The sequence below is a fragment of the Pterocles gutturalis genome, unplaced genomic scaffold (genome assembly GCF_000699245.1).
Source record: "Pterocles gutturalis isolate BGI_N339 unplaced genomic scaffold, ASM69924v1 scaffold38400, whole genome shotgun sequence".
Classification (NCBI taxonomy): Eukaryota; Metazoa; Chordata; class Aves; order Pterocliformes; family Pteroclidae; genus Pterocles; species Pterocles gutturalis.
Window position 1 is genome coordinate 34528 of NW_010139677.1, and position 24408 is coordinate 58935.

At 37.7% G+C, this 24408-nt stretch overlaps 1 protein-coding gene across 1 annotated transcript in view; it reads left to right on the plus strand.

The window, feature by feature from the left end:
- The window catches only part of LOC104460843 (E3 ubiquitin-protein ligase CBL-B-like), a gene marked incomplete at both ends in the record, with an annotated part of 40726 nt that extends 17415 nt beyond the window's left edge, over positions 1-23311 (plus strand). The window contains 6 exon segments of the mRNA XM_010083402.1: positions 683-770; positions 2490-2621; positions 6859-7062; positions 17891-18076; positions 20304-20669; positions 23217-23311. Of these exon segments, the coding sequence (XP_010081704.1) occupies positions 683-770; positions 2490-2621; positions 6859-7062; positions 17891-18076; positions 20304-20669; positions 23217-23311 (1071 nt within the window).
- Positions 23312-24408: the final 1097 nt, after the last annotated feature.

A 24408-nucleotide genomic window follows, 5' to 3' on the forward strand; every position in this document is an offset into this window, starting at 1 on the left:
GTCACACTGTGAGAAGGTTTTATTTACAATGTGACTTTCAAAAAACCATTTCCAAGTTAGAGGTAACATAAATCTGAATATCTGAAACTCTGTAATATCATTTAACCCATTATTAATTTCCCACAGGATTGAAATGCCCCCACTGATTCTTGCTTAAAGTCCAGTCTGCATCTTGGATTCCCAGATACATAATATTATTACGTATGTGTAATATTATATGTTACAATACACACAGCTATACACAAGTGTGTGCTACCTTCTATTCTGCTCCATTACTTGAAATAGTCTACAGAGTCACTGAGTGTGATGCTCGTAGTGGAGAGATCCCTACGAATATATGCAAGTATAAGCTTACTGTGAAGTGAAGATCTAAAATAATATTCTGTTGAGCTAACCCCAGAAAGTTATCTACTAATCAAAGCTCAGCTGTATTCTGGTGGTAGCTGTGCATGTGATGTTAAAATCTTTCCCGTGCTTTTATAATTAAATTTAAGCATGTGTCAAAAAGCATATGTGGCAATACAGTTGCACCCAAAAGATAAGAAAGACAGCTGAGGAAAGACAAGGCATTTTAGTAGTAGTCTGCTGTAACTTATTCTTTCCCTTTGAAATTTCATAGGTATTATTTAGCTAATAAAGCTAAAGAAATGTGCATGTTTGTAACAATATTTTTGTGATGCAGCTATCTGTTCCCAGATGGACGAAGTTACAATCCTGATTTGACAGGATTATGTGAACCCACACCACATGATCATATAAAAGTCACCCAGGTATGTTGCAGAGTTTGTCAGTTATTTTGTAATCTTCACTTCCCGTAATATCTCATCTAGCAGTGATAATAAGCTTTTATTAAAATGTGAGAAATAAATTTGTAAGAGTGAAAATACATTGTTGATGGAAGGGCTTAGATGAAGAACAGGATAATAAACCTTTACACTCTAGAGGGGATGGTGATGCAGACAACATGTCTTGAAAATTTTCTTTATTCTAAGCCTCTACCAAGTGAGAAATGTGGTTAAAGGTTATTAAAGATTTTTCTGATCTGATGGTACAGGTTTATGTGGCTTGGTATTTCCTTGCTAATAGCAGGAAATAAAATGAAGATAAAGTGGTAGTTTTGAAGCCTGAATAGGAATGGTACAGGTCCAGGAGGAAAAGTGTAGTTCATTTATTACAAAGATATCGGTTCCAAGGTCTCCTTTCTTCTTTGTTTATTGTGCAAATTAAAAGAGAGATCAGGGAAAAGCAGTAAAAATAATTAAGTACCTAAAGGGAGTCACTTTGCAGAGAAAATTAGACTATGTAGATGTGTTTGTAGTCTTTTAAGTGATGATGTGATAAACTAATGTGCAGATGTTTGATACTCAAGTAATAGGAAGTAGCCACCTCAAGACAAATGCTTGATTAAAAGTGGTGCTGCAATTACCACTAGAAGGTAAAGGTATACTGTGTAGAGCATTTTTGCTGACAAAGGCGTCTGGAAGACTTGAGGATATGTTCAAGGAAAGGCATCAGACTAGATAGGAGCCATACTATTTTAGATGGTCTTCCCTTTCATCAGAGCAGACAGGACGACCTGCTGAATCTTCTGTAATTCCAAGTACTCTGTGTGCATTCCACCTTTATCAGGGAGTGTAGTGATAGGATGAGGGGTAACGGTTTTAAGAGGGTAGGTTTAGATTAGATATTAGGAAGAAATATTTTCCTGTGAGGGTGATGAGACACTGGAACAGGTTGCCCAGAGAAGCTGTGGATGCCCCATCCCTGGAGGTGTTCAAGGCCAGGCTGGATGAGGCTTTGAGCAACCTGGGCTAGTGGAGGGTGTCCCTGCCCATGGCAGGGTGGTTGGAACTCAATGATCTTTTAAGGTCCTTTCCAACCCAAACTATTCTCTGATTCTGTGATATAAAGCACTGAATGATCTGTGCATGACTGTTGCCATGTTACCCTGGGGGGTATTCTTGCTGTACTTCCTTCACAAGGGTTGTTTACTTTTAACCATACTACCATGCTACATCCTTGTAGGTAGAAAGCCCTCTTTGCTTGACAGTTTTCAGTCCAATAACTTTTATTACTCCTAAACTTGTATCTAGAAAATAAAATCCCAGTTTTGTTCCCATTCATCACTTGATTTCTCACTTACAACCATGTGTTCAATATCTTCCTCTTAACTGCAACTAAGGAAAAACAGGACATATTCCTTGCATAGCAGTTACATGTAGGAAGTCGGTAGAAAACCTATTAGGCACAGATATTTTAAACTTTTGTTGTAACAGGTATTGTAGTATAACATAAGTTTGAAGAAGCAAAGTAAGCCGTTTCAGTAACCTTCGTGTGGCTTTTCAATAGGTAGCAATAATTTCCTTGACTAATAAGGGGGCTGGAAACCAGGGGACTCGGAGAAATGTGTGTCACTACTGCTGCTTAAGTATATTCTTTGTGTATAAATCACAGTAAAGAAATAATCACTTGGCTTTCTTTTGTTACAGGAGCAGTATGAATTGTACTGTGAAATGGGTTCCACTTTTCAGCTCTGTAAAATCTGTGCAGAGAATGACAAGGACGTGAAGATAGAGCCTTGTGGACACCTTATGTGCACTTCTTGTCTTACAGCGTGGCAGGTACTGTCATAGTTCAGTTAGTGGAAAAGAGGATGGATTTCTCTTTTACATCCCTGTTTATAATGCGGATATATGCTTACTTTTCCAGTGTATTGGGTGAGGCTGAGCTGGAGTCAGTACCCCCCGCCCCCAGCAGCCCTCCCAGTGCTGAGTGTGACCCTGGCAGCCAGCAGGGGGTGTGTGACACAGCTTGGGAGGGGGCGGAGCTGGGACAGCTGACCCGGATTGGCTGTTCCAGACCATGTGACCTCAGCTCAGCCATAACAGCCCAGGGCAGGCAGGAGGAGGGGGGCATTGGTTACTGGGTTTGTCTGCAGGAGCAGCTGCTGCACACACTGAAGCTCTGCTTTCCTGGGAAGTAGAGAATAGCATCTTTGTTTACCTTTTGTTTCTGTGCATGGCCTTGGCCTTTGCTTTAATTAAACTGCTTTTATCTTGACCCACAAGTTTTTCATCTTATTCTTCCCCTTTATTTTGCTGAAGGGGGAGTGATAGAGGGGCCTGGTGGGCACCTGACATCCAGCCAAGGTTAACCCACCACATCCAGCTACTCAGTAGTGAGGGTTCAGGGACATATACATTTAAAATGATAAGTTTTTTTCATTTTGTGGATCTAGTTCCGTGAAAAATAAAGTTCCAGTAGTCATTAACATCTGGACTTGTAGGCTTGCCAAGGCTGTTTGGTGACTGCTGCTAAGTGGAAACTATTTCCTGAGCGCAGTATCTACTCAGTGAAAGCTGGGCATTTGGTGACAATTCAGTCACCCAGGTCACTTGATGATGTATTCAAAATGCATGGAGAGGACAGGTAGCTGCTGGGAGTGGATAACTGACTAGACAGCATTTTATTAAGAGACAGGATGCCTTTGGTGAGGCAAGGATTCAATCAGTAGTACAAGTCATGAAATAGCCTGTGGAAAAATTAGCTTAGGATTCTTGTGTTTCATGTTAATAATATGTAGAGTACTAAACCACCTAGCTTTAGACAGTTGTTGGGGTAAGACATTGCATGGAGGGAAAACTGATCGCTCACTGTCATTTACAGAATATCCCAAAAACACAGAGACTTCCTTGTGACACAGGTTGATGTGTTTTGTCTGTCTTGTTCATGAACATACCAGTCTGTGGAAAAAGTGAGGAGTGGTACCTTTAGTTCAACACAGTCAGCATCAAGGAGAGAAGTAAGGGTCATCCCTTTCTCAGGCAGGACTCTATTCCACAGTTAGGCACCCAGTCTTTCATTACAAATGTAGTGAGAAAAGTAAAAAGAATCCTTTAGTCCATTTTTGACATGGTTTTAAATGCATTCATCTCAGTTAATGAGTTTTCATTCTCATGTGTGAGATATGACTTAAAGTACTATAGTTTCTCTTTTCCAATTTATAGTTAAGAAATCACCATTGGCAAGCCAACATGATGTATCAGAAGTATTATTTAAGTTTTTCTTCTATGAGCAATAAAGGTTGCTGAAAAAGGAGTATTCTCAGTTTCTGACTTGGTGTTCTTTCTGAAATTTGAGTTTGGTGACTCAAACACAAATCTTTCAAATTGCCCGAAGATGAGAAATTCTGATAAAATTCAACTTTAGACATACCTACATAAGAAAATTCCACTAATAACCAACTGCTGAGCTGGAAGAGTATTTCTCATTTCAGGAATACCCTTTCTCTGTTCTTACCAGTTTCGTTCTGGGTGACAAACATAGAGGTCTGACTATGTTAATCTTTGATTTTAAAAAATTCTGAAATTCTGAGGTCGGTAGGTCTTTGGGATTGTTTTTGTTTGGTTTTTGTTTTTGTTTTTGTTTTTTGTTTTTTTTTGTTTGTTTTTTTTTTTTTTTCCTTAGCTGAAGGCACTAGGCAAAAGGACTGAAATCATTGTACTTTTTTGATTGCCGAATGTCTCATAAAACGGTAGCAGCATATTCCAGTGTTGTGCCAGTGATGTGCTCTGATTCTGAAGACTTGAGAAGCTAGGGTCCTCAGTGCTTTGGCCAATGGCTAGGGGTTCAGGAAAAGGACAACAAAGCATTTTAGGCTCAGAGAACTGACATGTTTGAAAACATTAAGCTTCATTGCAAGCAGCTGTAATTGGCCAGTACATATCGGACTTCATTACAAATTTAACTTTTGTATAATTAGTGAGGCAATGAAGAAGTATTGCACTGTAACAGTGTCAGCTGCTGTGAGCTTCTGTTGGGCTAGTGTTTAATTGGCAGCAATAATGGCTCATTAGACATGCCTCAAGAGGTCCAATACAGATGTTTTCACTAAGCAGAAAAAAATTGAGTAAGCAACATCAGATCTGCATAGAATACTAAGGATGATGCAGAATTATTAATCTTCATGAAGATCAGTCTCTCAAATAAGACTTGATTTAACTGTTTCCTTTTTGTATTATGCAACAGGAGTAAAATGTAATTTTCTTTCACAGTAATCTATTTTTGTTTGACAACTACATGTCTGGATTGAGTCTAAAAGCATATGGACTTACATGCTGCATTGTAAGGTTCATAGTGTTCTAAATAACCTTTCAGTGGGCATGGACAAATGTATGTATTCATATAGACATCTTGGATTTCAGTTTTAATTTCTTGGTCGTATTCGTATGCTTGAATGCAAGTCTTTGCTGCTGTGATTGGTTACCAAATATATTTTGATGAACTTAGTGCTTTTGAAAAGAAAGGAAGGAAACCACTAGTACAGAACTATTTGACAATGCAGATACAAAACAGCTGTGAAAATGAAAAGCTCTGTGCCTCATCTGTAAGGCTGTTTTTAGAAAATGAAACTGTATAAAGAATTGTATAAGTAAGGGAGGACTTCTTTCTGTTCACTGGACAGTGATTACTTCAGTAGGTCCATATAATTTGGAGGCACTCTTTGAGGTAGTAAGGGATGTTGACTAGTCCTTTGTAATTAGGATGCAAGGCTGGTAAAAGCAGATTACATATAACTTTCTGTACAAAATGAAAATCGAGTACTAACCATGCAAATAGGCATGACTTGTTAGGAGACAACATCTGTAGTTAACTGGCCTTGGGATACAGTGCTTCCATGAACTGTAAAATCATCTGTCAGTTCAGTAAGATGGGCAAGTGTCAAGGTAAAAATAATGCTAGAAAAAAATTAAAGCTCTCCTTACATCTGAGAAATCAAAAAGCTGTACTTGTTTGTTATTTCAGCGTAGGTAGGTTGTTTAGAATTAATTTTGGTGTTTGTATCTTTTTAGCTATCTGTCTACCTAACTGCAAGTGTGACAATGTGATTTCTGAATTCAGGTTGTGTTATCTTGATCTCTCAAAGCTTCAGGGTTCTTTTGGGTTGTTTTTTGTTTTTTCTTTTTTTCTTTTTCTTCAAATCCACATTGTGCCTCTTGATGGAAAAAATAAGTGCTTGAAAGATGTCTTTCTGATATTTCTGTTCATTAGTATCTGAAATCTACTTTAAAGGCTTTTTGATTACTTCTGACAAGGAAAAAAGAATTCTGAAATGAGTAAAAGGAATGGAAATATGGCTGCTTGAAAATCATGTAACACATTATACCACTTAGATATTAAAATTCAAGTAATTTTTGTTGCTGATAACAAGTGAAAATAGTTCCTTGTTTTACATAATTTACTGTAAATGTAGTAAAGTACCGGTTTGTTACTTAAACATGTCAAAAAATGTTTGTACCTTTAGATGTTCTGTATGCATATCACTGAATGATGGTAATGTTGCAGCTGTGATGGACTGTATATGTGTTCTTCAGAGAATAAGAGCTGCGTACCCTAAAGCTCCATCTGCATTTTCCAACTTCAAATGAAAAATAAATATCTTCTATTTAATATAAAAGATACATAATGAAATGCATTATCTCTGTCTACACACATCACCCTTTTTCCTTTGAAGGAACAGGGAAATTGTAATCCCAAAATGCAAGGTGTTACTTCCTGACTAATAATACTAAGACAATTACAATTTTGGTGCTTTGTAGAGATAATGGTTGCAATTTGATTAGTTATTTTTAAGTGAAGCTGAATCTTTTGAATAGAGACTTTAAAAGTGCAGTCATTTTATCATTTACTAGAGTGAAATGTCTGTGAATCTGTTTCCTGTTTACTCCAGTGCTGCTTTACAAGCTCTTAGAGACCTGTTTAAGGGCATTCTTGTGTAGAAAGATATGAGAACTACTTTTAAAATTACTTCTATTTTTTATTTTTAAAAATGTATTTGCTTTCTTTGTCTTGCTGCAGGAATCTGATGGCCAAGGCTGTCCTTTCTGCCGCTGTGAAATCAAAGGAACTGAACCAATAATTGTGGATCCCTTTGATCCAAGGGATGAAAACTCCAGGTGCTGCAGTATTATTGATAGCTTTAGTATGCCCATGTTGGACTTGGATGATGACGATGATAGGGAAGAGTCTTTAATGATGAATCGTTTGGCTTCAGTCCGAAAGGTAAATTTTCAAATATTGTACAACAGATAAAGCTGTGTGTTTGTAAATGAAGCTGTCCATAACTTTAAACAATAAGAGGCTGCACTTCATGCTCTGGGTTTCAGCAACTCACTGAACAGTTCTTGGGTTGAAAAAACAGGATGTATCAATATTGCAGCAAAATCAATACTGAAGTTGAATAGGAGAAAAAAAAAATTACAGATTCTCACCTGACATGAACTGAGTTAACTCCTTTATAATGGAGGAAGTATGACTTTGCACCAGCTGAGACTCTTAGACAAAATACACTGTATGGACAGTTCCCTGAACTTTTATTTGTAAGGAAGACAAAATTTCATATATACAGAGTATATTATTGGTTTTCTGCACGTGTGCATATACATACACAGAGTGTTTTAGGATTAAACTTGAGTTTCTGAATAGGTTATAAATATTATTGCTTTGTAAAGGTGATTTGGAACCAAATTTGTATTGTAGATGAGTAGCTTTTAATCATATTTCATGTGAGCTGCTTACGATTTTTTTTTCTGTAGTTTAGTATTAGGTGCTTTTAGCGGGAAAAGTGTATCTGAGATTATTTATAGTGACTTTGTGTTTTGCATGTTTTTTGTCCTGGAAGTGCTCTGTGTTAAATTCTGGGATCTTTCTTTGGTCACAGAACATTTTATCACTGATAAATAAGCACTATCATTAATAAAAGTTTATTTTATCTTGGTAGCTTTCACTACTACATTTTAGCTTGGAGTAAATATTGTCATAGGCCACGCAATGCTGAATACAGTGCATTTTCTGTATTTTACCTTTTAGTAAGGTCATCTAGATTGAATACTTGCCTTGGAATTAATTCTGTAACATCTTACTCTTCCATTTCCTTATCGTTGCAGTTGTTTAAAAAAAAAAAAAAAAAAGTGTTTCACCCTCATATCTGAGAGTGTCAGTTAATATACGTACTTCTGATATCCTTCCTAACCTCTTAAGTCGTATGAATCATTCTTGTGTTGTGTATGTAATACAACATGGCCTACTCTTGGGAACAGTTTATCCTTCCTGCCTTGACTTAAATTGCAGTCTGCAGCCTGACCTCTGTGAGATAGCCTGGAATTGATGGGCTTTTATAACACTATCACTTCCATGATAAGGCAAAAATGCATTATGCTCTTATCAAAAGAAGGAACAATAGGCTTTACTATAAGAAGTGTTGTTTCCTGTATCCACCAAGTGCTTGAATGCTTTGGTGCTTGCTATTTTTATGTAATTAATTTCATCATTCAGGGAAAAAAACATGATAATTATCCTTGAAGTTTAGGAACACCATTTTCCACTCTTTGTTAGCCTCTTGAAGTCTTTATTTGAAAATGTTAAATTATCAGGTCATTAAGTGATTTGCAGCTGCTGTTTTCTTCTTAAAACTGTTGCCAATGGTTGTACAGTGATGCTCTTAACCACAGCACCTGTGTAGAATATGGCATTATTTACATACATTTTTTGTTAGTAATGCCTTCATCAGCTTTATCTTTTTCTTTTAGTCATTATTTCTTTTTCCTTCTAAACAGTGTTGTTTCAGAGCATGCACGAAGAAATTCCTTTCTTCCTCTATTCCACTGTGTAGGATTTTACTCTTTTTTTTGATTTTTTGTTTTGTTTTGTTCATGCTGTTAATATTAACCTGGTACTGCATAATGGCTGCGTTGTAGTCATTTGATTTTTTGAAACAATGGAAGTTAGATTACAAAGACAACAATTCATTCTTGCAGCCAACTTGCTGATACTGTTGTTACTTTGTAATCTCAATGAACAATTTTTTCAATTCTTCTGTTATTGCAAAGACTGTCATATGCTTTCTCAACATAAAGCTGTTAATCCTTGAAAATCAAATGGGCTGATTTTGTCTCAAATCATCTGGCTAGACAATATGGTATTACTGAGAAAACCTTCTTGTGGCATATCAGGCTAGTAATGAGCAAAGAGTAGTTACAGTAAGCCCATTTTAGAAGCACACACCGTCAGGTTCTGTCACTGATAAAGGGGCCTGAGTGGGTTTTTAACTGAGCTCTTCTTGACAAAATAAAAACCTGAAAAGCACTTATTGGAATTGTCATTAAAATGTAAAGAAGATACAGTTTTTTTATCACCTGCTGTACTTGTATGAATTTAAGTTGCATATCAGAAAAACACCAATTCTGCAGTTTATCACTCTGACTCTGAAGCGTACTCATAAACTGTAACAGGTATCTGAATTAAGCCCCTGAGGGACCTCAGACTTGAAATTGCTTTAAGGAAAAGAATAATCACAAAGCTACTTATTCTTTAATCGAATGAGTAAATGTGTACACTTTAAGAAAAATGAATCATTCTTGATAGGTGTTGTGTATGAGTCAACAGCAGATCAGCTGTGACAGAGGCTTTAAGAGAAATCCACTGCAATTAGTCTATTTGTCTGCCTCATCAAGCAGCTTATTTTTTTCTAATTTTCAAATTGTCTTCAGATATTTCTTTATGAAAGAAAGATGATGAGTGGTGCCAAAACCTCTGTTAATTGTCTCATTACTGAGAAATTTCCAGCCCCATGGTATCAGATTAGCTAATGTAGTTATTGACTGAAGTGTTCCTTTTCTCAGCTCTCTACTGTTTGTGCTAGCCAAGCACAATGTTATAAAATGCACATTAAAAAAAATGTGCAGATTACAGGCTCAAGTAAATATTAAAAATGGCTTTTTTTCATTTTTGAATAGGGCATTTGAGTCTCTATTAGGCTATGTTTATTCTTCCATAATGTTTAATATTCAATTCTCCCAATGAATTAAGTTGTCTGCCACTTCACCTGGTACAAGATGTAACTTCGTACACTTCTTCTAAAAAGAAAGAAAGAAATAAGGAAAATGCATAGTGCAGAAGTTCTTGTTAAGAGCAAATAATTTTGAATTCATAAGTGCTAAGATAATTGTTTGATCCACATAGCACTACATGAAAACATAGAGGAAGGACCTAGCAGTATAGGAGACTATGAGGTTTTCAATAGCTTAAAGTGAGTTAACATTCTCTGAAAACACTTCCTTCTAAAACTAGATTAAGTTACCTTGTCTGGGAAGTTAACTGTCTTCTCTGGAATTAATTTCCTAGCAGTCTGAATGCACCAAAACCTGCCTTTGTTTCACACTGTTACTTTAAAATAGTTATAGGAAATTGTCACAATCTGAAAGCCACAGATTGTCGTGTTTAGGGTTCTTTTAGCAGATGAGTTCGGTCAAACTTAAAAAATCATGACAAAAGACCTTGTTTCTCAAAATATGGGAGGAGTTCCTGTTTTTTGACTCCTCTCCTCATTTCCATATTACTAAATTTACTTTTTTCTCATAATGAGAAAATCCATGTATTACATAGGAATAATGATTTTAATTTCATCTTATAAAATACAGGAATATGTAAAAAAAGACTTCAAATACATATCCAAGTATTCCCTTCAGCTGTACATTCTTAACTCATACATATATGTCACTTCCATCCTAATGGTACACCTGCTTTGTAAGAATTTATTAAATTCATGCCACACACACAACAAGAGAGTTCTTAACTGCTTAGCTATTAGTATTTGAAAGAGGCATGAATGCTGGGAAGCAATGTGCTTCCCTTAGTTAAAATGTATTTTACTGATTCCTTTGGGCAATGTGGTGCTGGCTCTCACAGCGTTAACTCCCTCTCCCTCCTTCATGTGCATTTTCTTGGATCAGCAATGGAAAGATCAAATAAAGAACAAACCCGTCCATGTAAAGTTGTTTACAGCCGTCAAGTTTAAGTGATGTAACTTTATATCCTCATACAAATTTTTAAGTCCAGATTATACTAATCTGTCTAGGTCACAATTTATCCTAATGAGAAATAAGAAATATCTGAATTACTCTTATCTGATTATAAATAAAAAAAGTTCAGGGAAGTACTTGGACATGAAAAGTCCACTTCTGGTGTAGATCTGCTTGGACCTTCTTAGATGTCTCATTATGCAATTTATAAATTACTGAGTTCTCTCCAGCAGGACATTAACAAACAGGATAATATTCCTCAGTCAGTCACCTGCTAGGATTTGTGTTGAATATGCTTTTCATATGTGCCTCTCTGACCGAAAGCTGTTTGAAGCTGATACTCTCAGTTCAATAGCCTGACTGCTAGTATTTCCATCAGAAAATCCTTCACTAGAAATTGTAATCAAGGTCAGAAGCAACCTTATTCTTGAGTTTGTTACCTCTAGGGGCAAACTGATACCACTATATCCCAGTAATAAATACATCTGATTAAATAACACAAGTGTGATCCACTCTGCACTACAATTGCAAAGTCAGTCACAGCTGCTTTTCCCTTGACAGCAGTCATGCCAAGCAGATGAAGTCCGTGTTGTTACAAAGGAGTCTGTGTTCTTTTCCTTAATTACATCTTTATTGCACGGGTCTGTGTGTGTTGCAGCAGAGTCCCTTTGTATGCTGAAGGTCTGTCTTCTGTCACTGCCAGTTCATTTGCATTACTTTGTGTCTTAATCACTTGCTTGTTTTCTCTTTTTGTCACTCTGCTGCTGTCATTGTGTTATATTTCCAGTGAACAGAAAATACAAAGAAACCTCCAGCAGGTGACAAACAGAAAAACTGAAAATATCTTTGTCCTTCGGGACTCTGCCAAAAAGAGTAGGTGTTATGTACATCTGTTGGTGCCCTGGCATCCACATCAAGTGCAGCCATCTTGTTGTCCTGGCTGTCAACAAACATCACATGATGCAGCACATGATGCAGCTAGACAGGTTGGATGGGGTTGGACAGGAAAAGGGTGGGGTTTTAATAGAATCATAGAATCATGGAAGGGACCTTAAAGATCATCGAGTTCAATTCCCCCTGCCATGGGCAGGGACACCCTCCACTAGACCAGGTTGCTCAAAGTCTCATCCAGCCTGGCCTTGAGCACTTCCAGGGAGGGGGCATCCACAGCTTCTCTGGGCAACCTGATCCAGTGTCTCACCATCCTCACAGTAAAGAATTTATTCCTTATATCTAGTCTAAATCTGCCCTCTTCCAGTTTAAATCCATTACCCCTCATCCTGTCGCTGCATGCCCTTATGAAAGCTCCCTCCCCATGTTTCCTGTATGCCCCCTTCAGGTACTGGAAAGCTGCTATAAGGTCCTCCTGGAGCCCTCTCTTCCCAGGCTGAACAACCCCAACTCTCTCAGCCTGTCCTCATAGGGGAGGTGTTCCAGCCCTCTGATCATCTTCATGGCCCTCCGCTGGACACACCACAACAGCTCAATGTCCTTCTTGCGTTGAGGGGCCCAGAACTGGACACAATACTCCAGGTGGGGTCTCAGCAGAGTAGAGGGGGACAATCACCTTCTTCGACCTGCTGGCCATACTTCTCTTGATGCAGCCCAGGATGTGGTCGGCCTTCTGGGCCGCAGGTGCACACTGCCGGTTCATGTTCAGTTTTTCCACCCCCGAATCCCCTCAAGGCTACTCTCTATCCATTCTCCTCCCAGCCTGTACTTGTTCTTGGGATTGCCTCAACGTATGTGCAGGACCTTGCACTTGGCCTTGTTGAACTTCATGAGGTTGGCATGGGTCCACCTCTCAAGCCTGTCCAGGTCCCCCTGGATGACACCTCTTCCCTCTAGCATGTTGACTGCACCACACAGCTTGGTGTCATCCGCAAACTTGCTGAGGGTGCACTTGATCCCACTGTCCATGTTGCCAACAAAGATGTTAAATAGCACCAGTCCCAGTACTGATTCCTGAAGAACACCACTTGTAACTGGTCTCCATTTAGACATTGAGCTGTTGACTGCAACTCTCTGAGTGTGACTATCCAGCAAATTCCTTATCCAGCGGGTGTTCCATCCATCAAATCCATGTTTTTCCAATTTGGCCATCAGGATGTTGTGCGGGACAGTGTCAAATACTTTGCAAAAGTCCAGGTAGATGATGTCATTTGCTCTTCCTTTGTCCACTGATGCCATAACTCCATCATAAAAGGCCACCAGGTTTGTTAGGCACGATTTGCCCTTGGTGAAGTCATGCTGATTACCAGTCACCTCTCCTTCATTTTCCATGTGCCTTAGTAGAGCCTTCAGGAGGATCTGCTCCATGATCTTGCCAGGCACAGAGGTGAGACTGACTGGCCTGTAGTTCCCTGGGTCATCTTTTTTAACCTTCCTGAAAATGGGGTTTATGTTTCCCCTTTTTCAGTCTGTGGGAACTTCACCCGACTGCCATGACCTTTCAAATATGACAGTTAATGGCCTGGCAACTTCGTCTGCCAGTTCCCTCAGGACCCATGGATGGATCCATGGATGGATCTTGTCAGGTCCCATGGACTTGTGCACCTTCAGGTTCTTTAGATGGTCTCAAACCTGATCTTCACTTACAGTGGGCAGATCTTCCTTCTTCCAGTTCTTACCTTCACTTTCTGCAACTTGGGTAGTGCAGACAGAGCTGTTGGCAGTGAAGACTGAGGCAAGAAGTCATTGAGTACCTCAGCCTTATCCATATCCCTCATGGGCAGGTCTCCAGTTTCCTTTCAGAGAGGGCCCACATCTTCCCTAGTCTTCCTTTTATCACTGATGTACTTGCAGAAGTTCTTGTTCTTCTTTATGTCCCTGGCTAGATTTAATTCTGTTTGGGCTTTATCTTTCCTAACCTGATCCCTGGCTGCTGGGACAGCCTCTTTGTATGCCTCCTAGCTAACTCATTCTTGCTTCCACTCCCTATATATTTTCTTTTTGTGCCAGAGTAAGTCCATGAGCTCCTTTTTCATCCTGGGAGGCCTCCTAGCATTCTTGCCTGACATCCTCTTTCTTGGGATGCACTGCTCCTGTGCATGAAGGAGGTGGCCCTTGAATACTGACCAGCTTTCTTGGGCCCCTCTTCCCTCCTCTAGGGCTTTGTTCCACGACACTGCCAAGCAGGTCCCTGAAGAGGTCGAAGTCCGCTCTCTTGAAGTCCAGAGTAGTGTGTTTTCTGTGCACCCCCTTTGATCCCCCAAGGATCTATGAAATCATAGTCACTGCAGCCAAGGCTGCCCTTAAGCTTCACACTACTCAACAGCCCCTCCTTGTTGGTAAGGACACAGTCCAGCATAGCACCTTTTCTTCTCGGTTCCTGTAACACTTGGAAGAGGAAGTTGTCATCAATGCGTTCCAGGCATCTCTACAGTTTCTGGTGCCCTGCTGTGTTTTCTGACAACAGGTACCGGGGTGGTTGAAGTCCCCCATAAAGGACTTGCAAACTCAAAGCTGTTTCTGTCTGTTTATAGAGGGCCCCATCTACTCAGTCTTCCTGGTCAGGCGGCCTGTATCAGACCCCCACTACAACATCTCCTTCACCTGCCTTCTCTTTAAACCCTGAGCCGTAAGTTCTCTGGCAGCAGCTCATCCATCTCCAGGTGGAGCTCCATGGATTCCAGCTGGTCACTGACAATCTCATAGTAATGGGAATATGATGGAAAACTGGTACTGAATGTTGAAGAAAATCTGTTGCTGTGGAATATTTTGTTTTGTTTGTTTCATTTTTAGTTTCAGTAGATCTAAACAGGGAATCATCATTTTCAGTTTTTCCCAGCAAATCATTCTCTGTTACTGCAGCACCAAGCTGTGACATGGATTAAGCTTCCACGCAGGGAAGAGAAACTAATTTTGCGATCAGCTATTTTCCCTATTTTCCCTTTTTTTTTTTTTTTTTTTTTCCTCGTGCCTCATAAGTTATTCTTTAACCTGTTGGCTATCATCAGTTCTCTTCTTGAAATCTCTGGGGCCACAGCATGCTCTGATAGCCTTGTGGCTGTAGGGAATAGCAGTTCAGGGGACTGAAAGATTATTTTACTATTCTGAAACAAGACATTGATGTAAGCTTAAATTGAAATCCTTTCATGCACTTAGGACTTTGAAAAATTTGCATTTCATTTTGTCTGTTGTGATTTAGCATTAATATATTATGGTGGATAGAGATAGCTAAACACCTGATATATATGTAACTAGAAGTTTATCACATCAATCAATCTCCTGTTTCAACAGGATTAAAACCATGTCAGGTTCTACTGTTCTTGAATTTTTAAATAAATTTTCATATTGTTCTAGTTTTTGTTGCCTACTACGTATTAGGTGTGTCTTTCAGACACTTCTTTCCATAAATCTGAAAATAACGTCAGTCCCCAGTGGGTTTTAAATATGAAGATTTCCATTATTTCTGTCTCTGCTGGAGCTGTGCTGTTGTTATGGCAGGAGAAAAGAACTCTCACATGGATGAGACCAGTGGAACCCGTGAGGGAAGACCATATCATTTTGCCTAGTGGTTCTGTAGAGCAGAACTGTGTAAGATGAGGTTGTCATAGAGAAACAGTGATGGGTAATCTTAAAATGCTGTCAGTACAATGCTGTTCATTTAGCTGTGGATTCACATAACTACACAGTGTGATATTTGAGAATCTGTCAGGTTACCTTCTCAGGACATTTGAGTTAATTAATGTGATGATACAACCATTAGAACATCTTAAATTCCAAACAAATGTTTCCTGTCCAGTATTCTGTATTCAGTATTTCCTATTTTTCACATTCTTTGTTTCCAACTCCTATTTTATATGTGTGTGTGTGTGTGTGTGTATATATATATATATATAAAAGATTGTTTTATAGATTTTCTGGAGCAATTCCCTGCTGACTGAGACATAGTATGTTGTGCAACATCTAAAATGTAGAGGCTTACTACAACACATTCATTTATTTTCAATAATTGTATCTTTTTGGAAGTGAGACACCTCCTTATTTGGTTCCATTTCAAGTAATTTGGTAAAGAAGTTCATTTTCTGTCTGATGCTGAAGCCAAAGCACTGACTATATTATATTACATGGCTCTTGGCTTTTAGGGATGCTTGATGGAGTTATAGCTAAACTTTGAAAACTAATACTATTAAATGATGCAGTGTTTATTATGCTATTTAACTGATAGATGCTTTCTGTTAAGGCAAATGAATTGACATTCAGTTTGTAGCAATTTTATACTTATGGTTGCTCAGGCAAGCAGCAAGATATGTATCTAGCTTAGTTATTCAACTTCCCATAATGTTCAGAGAGGCTAAGCACCTCATAATCATTCATGTGTTTATCCTCATGGACTTCCAGTCAAGGTCAGGGACATTCACCAATTAAAGGAAACAAAATGTAAGGACTGTATTTAAGGCATTTAATATGAATGCTGTGACCACTTCTTTATAGAAGGGAGAAACTGGGAATCTTCTGAAGAGCCATGAATCTTGAGTTTGCTCGATCCCTTGAAATTGAATGTGTCACTGTGGCACTGAGCTTATGCATGTAGACCAAGTGGTAAGACTTTACATATCACAAAAAAAAGTCATTCTGGCAATGGAATTGAACCTCATCATTCTAGCTCTTCAACACCCCCTCACTCTTCTGTCTCATTTTTTTCTGGCAGTCTTATCCAGTAATACTGTGGTAGCTCCTATTTCTGAAGGAAATTTACTAGCAATGCTAATTGTATAGGACAAAATATTAAACTAAGCTGTAGTGCATAGGGTAAGGAGTCAGTATACTAGATTCTTTTCCTGGATCTCCTTTTGAATTTATGAAGTTTTCAGATTCTTTAACATAGTCACTATATGTAAAAAAGGGCAATGTTGTTTACTTGTTTACCTTGTTAAAGAACTTCCTAGTCCTATCCCTGTCATCACTGTAGGGTGTATAGCATTGGTGAGGAAAAGCTTATGAAAAGAGGGGAAAGGTTTTAATCACAGTGATTTAACTTGGAGATGGGTGCATTTTTTGTGAGCAATTTTATATGCTTCCCTTAAGAAGATGGCAGGTTGTTAGCCTCTATAGGCAAGTTACGTAGTGAGAATATGAGAATCCCTCGGTGCACAAGTGGCTGAAGGCTGATGCTTGGTGTGCATGTCTTCCACCTACTTGTGTCTACTGTCAGGGAAGGCACAGAACAGCATAAACATCCAGGTTTGCTCACAGTACACTGATACAAATACAGTGGGTTCACAGAAGTAACTTAAGCTGATTAATGAAAACAACTAAACTGTGTTTGTTAAAACTTAGCCAGATGAAAAACTAGTTGCAAAAGTAGGTGGAGCCTGTATTGAGGATTGAAATCTTTGGTTCTGATGAATTTGAAGGGACAAGACAAGGAAAAAAAAGGCCCTCATTTGTCACTTGGGGGGATGTTAAGTGTGTGTGTCATTAGTTTAATATTTGATAAAATTATAAACTCAATTGTCCTAAAATTATTTTTGTAAATCAGCAAATAAATGAGGAAAGAGATAACTACTTTGCCTATCGGCTTGCTGATGATTTTGATTTGTAAGTTTTCAGAAGATACATTCCATTTTCTATGGAAGTATAATTTGAAAACAGGCTGAGTTAACAGACAGTATCATAGGCATGTGCCTTTTAAAAGTCATGTATAGAATTTTAGATGGAGTCCTCTTTAAGAGTAAAAAGATCCTCAAGAGTAGCAGTACTACAGTAGAATGTCTGTGATTGTTCTGTTTTGCATGGCAATGATTGCTTGTTTTTTTTAAACAAATTACTGGAATATATGTTCTTTTGTTTTCATCACAAGTTAACATGGATCTTAGTTTTGAGGTAGAATGACTTGTTGACATTTTTTTCAGTAACCGTGAGCTGAGCACTCATATTGCCTATTAATTAGGAGTAGCAGGGTGTCCATTATGATAAATGACTATTAGTAAGTACCTGACAAGTATCGAATGTTTTAGTTATGGAATCGAAGTTGTATATTTGGCCACCAGGTAAATACTAGTGATATTTCTTTGTGTCTTAAGTGCAACGAGAGGCAGAATTCACCAGTGACTTCCCCGGGATCTTCCCCTCTTGCACAAAGAAGAAAACCACTTCCAGACCCTCTACAAATACCACATCTTAGTCTTCCACCTGTACCTCCTCGCCTGGATCTTATTCAGAAGGGAGTAGCGCGGTCACCATGTGCCAGCCCAACTGGATCACCAAAGGTGAGTCTTATTGAATCATTATTTCTTTATTTATGAATATTGAGAAATTGTATTTGGTTGTTTTCAAGGCGAGGAGGCTTTTTGTGTTTCAGAAGGTAGGCTATTATGAAATTTTCCATGTGTATTTTCTTTCTCAGGAGTTTGTTCTGTCCAAAAGAACTTTAATAATTCCTTGTAGCTTAGAAAAACTTTAGATTAGATCCACATGGATTATATCTCTTATCTACCTCAGTTGACTTTGGTGAGTTTCTGACCCTTTGCGTAATACCTTACATAGGCAGAAGTTTACAGCTACATGTGTTGGTCAAATGTGACCTCTGTCTGCTTATTGTATTGCACTTGTTTATGGTCAGAATTATAAAGGCGTTGTTATGATGGATCAATTCTGTAATAAACCCCGATTAATTAAAATAAATAGAAATTAAAGTTTCCTGAAAATAGATTTTAAGGTCATTATCTCATTTAAATTATATGTTGTGCTCTCATCATGATTTATGCTCAATTTCCACAGTATCCTTACAAGAAGGATATGTGCAGATACCTTGCTTTCAAAACCTTAACTGGTATATGTTAAGACTCAAGTCTCAAGGGAAATAATAATCTATAGCTAATATATTGTATGCTGTTTTTTGTGAATCTAATCATAATATAGAGTTAATGATTTTTTTTGGGTAGGTAAGCATGAATAAGTGCAAATACTGTGTTTGTTGCTCTCTATTATGAGTTGATCATTTTGTTGTGGTTGCTGCATAGAGAGCAGGAATTAGATTTTAAGTTTTGATTTTTAGATGAATTCAAATTCAAGTTCAAAACATGACTTGAAACCTGTGTGATCTTAATAATCCAGTATGAAGTACCATATTTATTTTGTCAGGTATTTACTTCAAGCTTGAAGATCAACCTGTTTAAGATTCTGATGGTTTATAATTTAAAGGAAAAAAATAAAATTTTGAATAGTTTCTTTAAACTTCTTTCATTACTTTTTAAATTATACAAAGGAATTTATAAAACATTGAGGATATATGCTAAACATTTGGTACATCCATTAAAAATCAATTTTACAATAGCATATTCTTACAAAGTTTATGTCTTATAAATAACAGAAAATTAGATATAGCATTAATATTGCTTCAAATTTTTCAGTGACATTATTTGAAAATGCTGGGTTTTTTTCCTTGAAACTTTTCCTGGAAAAAAAAAATAAAATTGGGGGGATGAAAGGGAACTAAGATGAGGGCAACAAGGAATAATTTTATACTTTAAAAAAATTCATATTAAGAAAAAAAGAGACAATTTAGTACTAGCAAGGCTACTACTTCAGTCAAAAACCTCTTTTTCTGCAATGAAAACTATAACTATAAGCTATAACAAAGATTTTTGGACCTAGCCATAATGACTATTTTTCTTAAGCAGCATCTGAATTAAACACTTTATTTAATATACTGTCCTATTTATATGAGTAGAGCTGCAGGTAGAATAGCTATTTTAAATTTAAGTAACATATTGAGGTGATGCTTAAAGAATAATGATGGGTTAGTCTGTCAAGTGAAGAGCAACTGCTGTTCTTACTTTAAAACTTTTGTGACCTCCATCTCTTCAAGAGGTCATAATATGCAGGCTTACCAGAGTCCATTAAAATTACACCTTCCGAGGGAAATCATCTTCCTTGTATTTCTTATGGTGGCTGGTGGTAAGAGCAAAACATTTTCTGAAGATCTGGCCTGAGCATTATTTTGTAAAATGCTGTTAGTAGTTCACTCCTAACCTAACAAAAATCTTTTTGTTTTGTCAGATTTGTGCTCTTAGAAGCTATACCACTACCTGTGCAAGTTATTGGGGTTTTTTCCCCCTGGTAACTTGTTTTTTCGCTTTTTTCCAAACATCCCTCAGAATTCATTTAAGCAGCTAAATAAGTGATTCAAGGGATCAAAGCAAAGGATTCTGGAAAAAAGTTATGGGTCAGATAAATCTGCCTCAGGCAGTTTTCTTTTCTCCCATCTGCCTCCTCCCTTGGGTTACTCATGCAACAGCAGAAATGGGGGCATGCTTTCTGAAGAGAGGCCAGGTTGCCTGCAGAATGCAAGGACAAGACTGACATTTAACCTACTGGCGAGTACTGTTGTGATGCCTTGAAAATATCTCAGTTAGAAATGGTAAAGCCATACCTGATAATGAGAGAAATATGCATGCCTATATATATTTTTTTTTTACTTACTGTGTTGCCTAGTCTTCTCCTTGTATGGTAAGGAAACAAGACAAACCTTTGCCAGCACCACCACCTCCCTTGCGTGATCCTCCGCCACCCCCACCAGAGAGACCCCCTCCAATTCCACCAGACAACAGGATAAGCAGACACCTGCATCATCCGGAAAGCGTGCCTTCCAGAGATCAGCCGATGCCCCTTGAAGGCTGGTGTCCCAGAGATGTGTTTGGGACGAGTCAGTTAGTAGGATGTCGAATGGGGAGTGATACTTCTCCCAAACCAGGACTGACTGCAATTTCAAACATAAATGGAAGGCACAACCGCATAAGTTCTGATCCTGGATTTATGAGGAAACATAGACGTCACGAGCTGCCTGCAGAAGGTGCCAAGGTATGAAATGAGCTGAATGTGTTGGATCCTAATTTGATACCCTACTGCAACATTGTCTTGCATAGGCTAAAGTATTGTTTATATTGGTCAGTGTTGATGTGCTGTTTCCAAGTCTTTCCTGTTGATTCTTAATAGTAAGCTGGTCATAAATAAATGGTTTGTTAAATACTGTAATTTGTAAAGCAACAATATCTGAAGGTATAAGTTACAGTTTTAACATGAAACCTTCAAAAATTGCTGGGAGAGAAAATTCTAGATTTGCTATGTTCTTTTAGCAAGTTATCCGTACAGTTGGTGCATGATAATAAGATAGCCCTATATGCTGTAGTATGGTTATATAGCATCTCAGGTCCACTTTGAAAGTGTCTTATGCCAAAACTGTATATGCATTTGCTGATGGAATAGTAGATGTTCCAGTTACCTCTGTCATAGGTGAGATAAGGACTTGGTAACCTCTTCAATCTGTAATGTATGCAATATGTATAGATGATGCATACAAGCGTACTTAAATTGTCAGATATGTTACGTGCATTTGCACAAAAATCTAAATATTTTAAAGGTCAGTTGTGTTGTTCATCAGTAAAACATTATTTTCAAAATAGCATTGAATTAGTCATGATGTTCAGTATAGTCTAATGGAGAAGATCTAATCTGCCTTGACCCTAAGAAAGAGTAAACAAGTACATCCAAAGCCAAGCTAAATGTAGCATCATTTATTGTATCTTTACCACTGGCTATATGGGCAACATCCTTGAAAGTGCTTAGTGGGACAACCCCAGTATTGCATTGTTTGACTTGGTATTATAATCAATACTCTAAAACTTATTCATGATAATTAGCATTGCAATTCCCTTTTTCTTAGTCAATTGTTTACAGTAATACACATATCTTTAGCTTAATTTTTCCTCCTTTTTACTTAAATCAGAACTCCAGCTGCTAGAGTTGTACATCGTTGTAATTTGTCCATAGAAGCTTTTGACATCTGTTGGACAAATGTCCAGTGTAATGCCCAAAAATCCATTTTCAGTGCTGAGGGTGTTCAGAGTTGTCACTTGCAACCTTTTTACTGATTGTCTGCCTTGGTTTGGCTAGGGGGCATCTGCTTGTCACCTACAGAAGTATGTTTTCTTGTCCTTTCTTGCAGTGAATAGTATTGTATGTCTCTAACTATGGTGTTTCTTCTGTCAAAAAAATAGAAGGATTGTTTCTATATGTTAATTGAAGATATACGGTGAGGAGAGTGTAGAAGTAGTAGTTCTGGCACTATGCAGCTTCAGACAACTTGCAAGACAGTTGGGGATGCTTAGGTCTGAAAAGAGATCAAATGGTGATGGCCTAAGAAAAAAATTCCTAGTTTGACTCTAATCAGTTTTATCAAAGCAGCTCAGTAATTCATTCATAGAGCAGGTTGTTAACTCAAAGATGCTGCTCTTATTTTTCTTGAAGACTACATAGCATGTGCTAAGAAGGATGGATTTGTGCTTAAGTCACAGTAGAAATCATCAATTTTTCTCTCTGTTTGCTTTTCTCAATGTCACAAGCTATATAACCTTTCTATCTCCATTTAAAAAAAATATATAGATGTTTTGGTTATTTTGGAAGTATGTTAATGAAATTCAATTAGTATTGGTAAAGAACATTGACATATGATCAAAGGCACTTAAGAAGTCCATGATATATAATCAGAATGTCCTTTTATCAGCATTGAGGCAAAACACCGAAATTTTACTTACCTCTGGGCTATTGTTTAAAGTACTACCTGTTTTTAAGAGGATACTTGGTTTATGCCTTCATATAACATTCCAGTTGTGGTCTGCTGCAGTATTGAAGCTTATGGAATGAATGCTTCTCAAATCAGAATAATGACTCAGTGCAGAAGCGCCATTGTAGTCTGGAGAAGTTACATATGTGGGTTTTTTTAACCAAATGTCATTTGAACTGTTGTCTTCAGGTTATAGATCTAAGCCATTTGGCTAAATGGAGCAACTGACAACTCTGAATTATTGTTTCAGGCTGTATGCATGTTCACAAGGGAAACGTTTAATGAATTCATCCCTGATTCATGTATCAATTGTAATATCTTTTTGCTATTGGAAAAAACCAAGAATTGGGAAGATGATCCTGTAGGTAGGGGGTGGATTTTGGCAGGCACTGTATCACTGAGTTTAAAAAAAACCTTACTATGCTTAGCATGCTGTACCTGTTGTTTTCCCCCTGTACTTATCTCTCACTTTGATCGGTCTGCAGTCTCGAAGTCTTAACTTTCCCACATGCAGTTCAGCTGTAACTGAGTAGTCCATCTAGTAACCATGAGGTGGAGCTTCCTCTTTTGGTGAAGTTTTAGGCTAATGTGTTCTACAGCTCCCAAATGGGGTGTGCTGAAACAGGTATGAAAGAGTCACATCAGGTGACAGCTCTGTAGTGTCAACTCCTGGGAAAGCCTTTACCCATAATCTTCTCAAAGTCTATTTTGTAATACCTGGTTGATGAACATCCATGATAACAAATGGGAAGAGAGACCTATTGTAGCATTTGTGTGATTTTTAGGTCTTTTCGAATGGTCATCTCATAAATGAAGAATATGATGTCCCTCCACGGCTTTCACCCCCTCTTCCAGCTGCCTCCATCATCCCTAGTATAAAGTAAGTTAACTTTATTTGTAAAAGAAATGTGTTAGTTAATGTTATATAATAGCACTGATTCTCTGGTGCTAAAAGAAAAATGGGGGGAAAAGAATTAAATAAAATTAAATAATATAACTTGGTGATACATTTTCCATTAACTTTAATGTGGCTTTACAAAGGAAATGTAAATTGTATTGATTAAGTGGGATCAGTTGTAATGTTAATTGAACATACTACATTTTTATAGGAAGAGAGAATAAATTGTGGCAGATCTTGCTCACAGGCTTTTGGCAGTGGGAGCTGTCACAGTCTGGTTTTTCTCCTACTACTACAGAAGAAGTGGGGTCAGAGCTATTTATCACAGGAGATTAGAGATTCTAGGGCAGGTACTAAAGGTAAAGAGCATGATTTGTCTGTGTTCTGCCCCAGTCTAGTCATACTTTCTGGGCTTTCTACACAAGGAGCTTTATCCAGGGTTCACACTAGTATCTTTTCTTTGTTGTGGCTAAAAAACAAACTCCATTTTAAATGGAGTCAACCTCCCTGAGTTACAGAATATGGTTTGGGAAATTTTGTCTTTTCAAGTTGCCTACTACTCTTGGTCTTCCAGTAATATGGCTATTTATTTGGTACTAAAATGTTGCTGTACATAGCAAGTATCTTTGGACTCTAAATCACACAGGATTTTCTACAGAACAAAAGATATTTAAAATAGAAAGCTTGGAAGTGTTACAAGGTAGTTTGAAAATGTTTTGTATTTTTGTAAGGAAATTTGAGTATATTGCAGTCTGATGTTATCCTACAGTTTCTTTCTAATGTACTCCATGTGATTCTTGCTGTTAAAATAATTGGGCAATCAGTATTTATTAATACTGAGAATTTTCTCATTGGTGTGTAATTTTGGACTATTTCACCACTTGTTCCATTGTTATTCAGTTAGTGGTAATATAAAAGATAAATATATTTCAGCATTTCGTTAATATGCTGGTTTTTCTCTTCCTAAGCACTAGAATTGAAGGTGCAGTAGAGCATTGACTTTTTCATTCAGAAGCACGTGTTCAGGTTGATTTATTGCTGAGTCAAAGCTCTCCATAGAATCATAGAATCATTAAGGT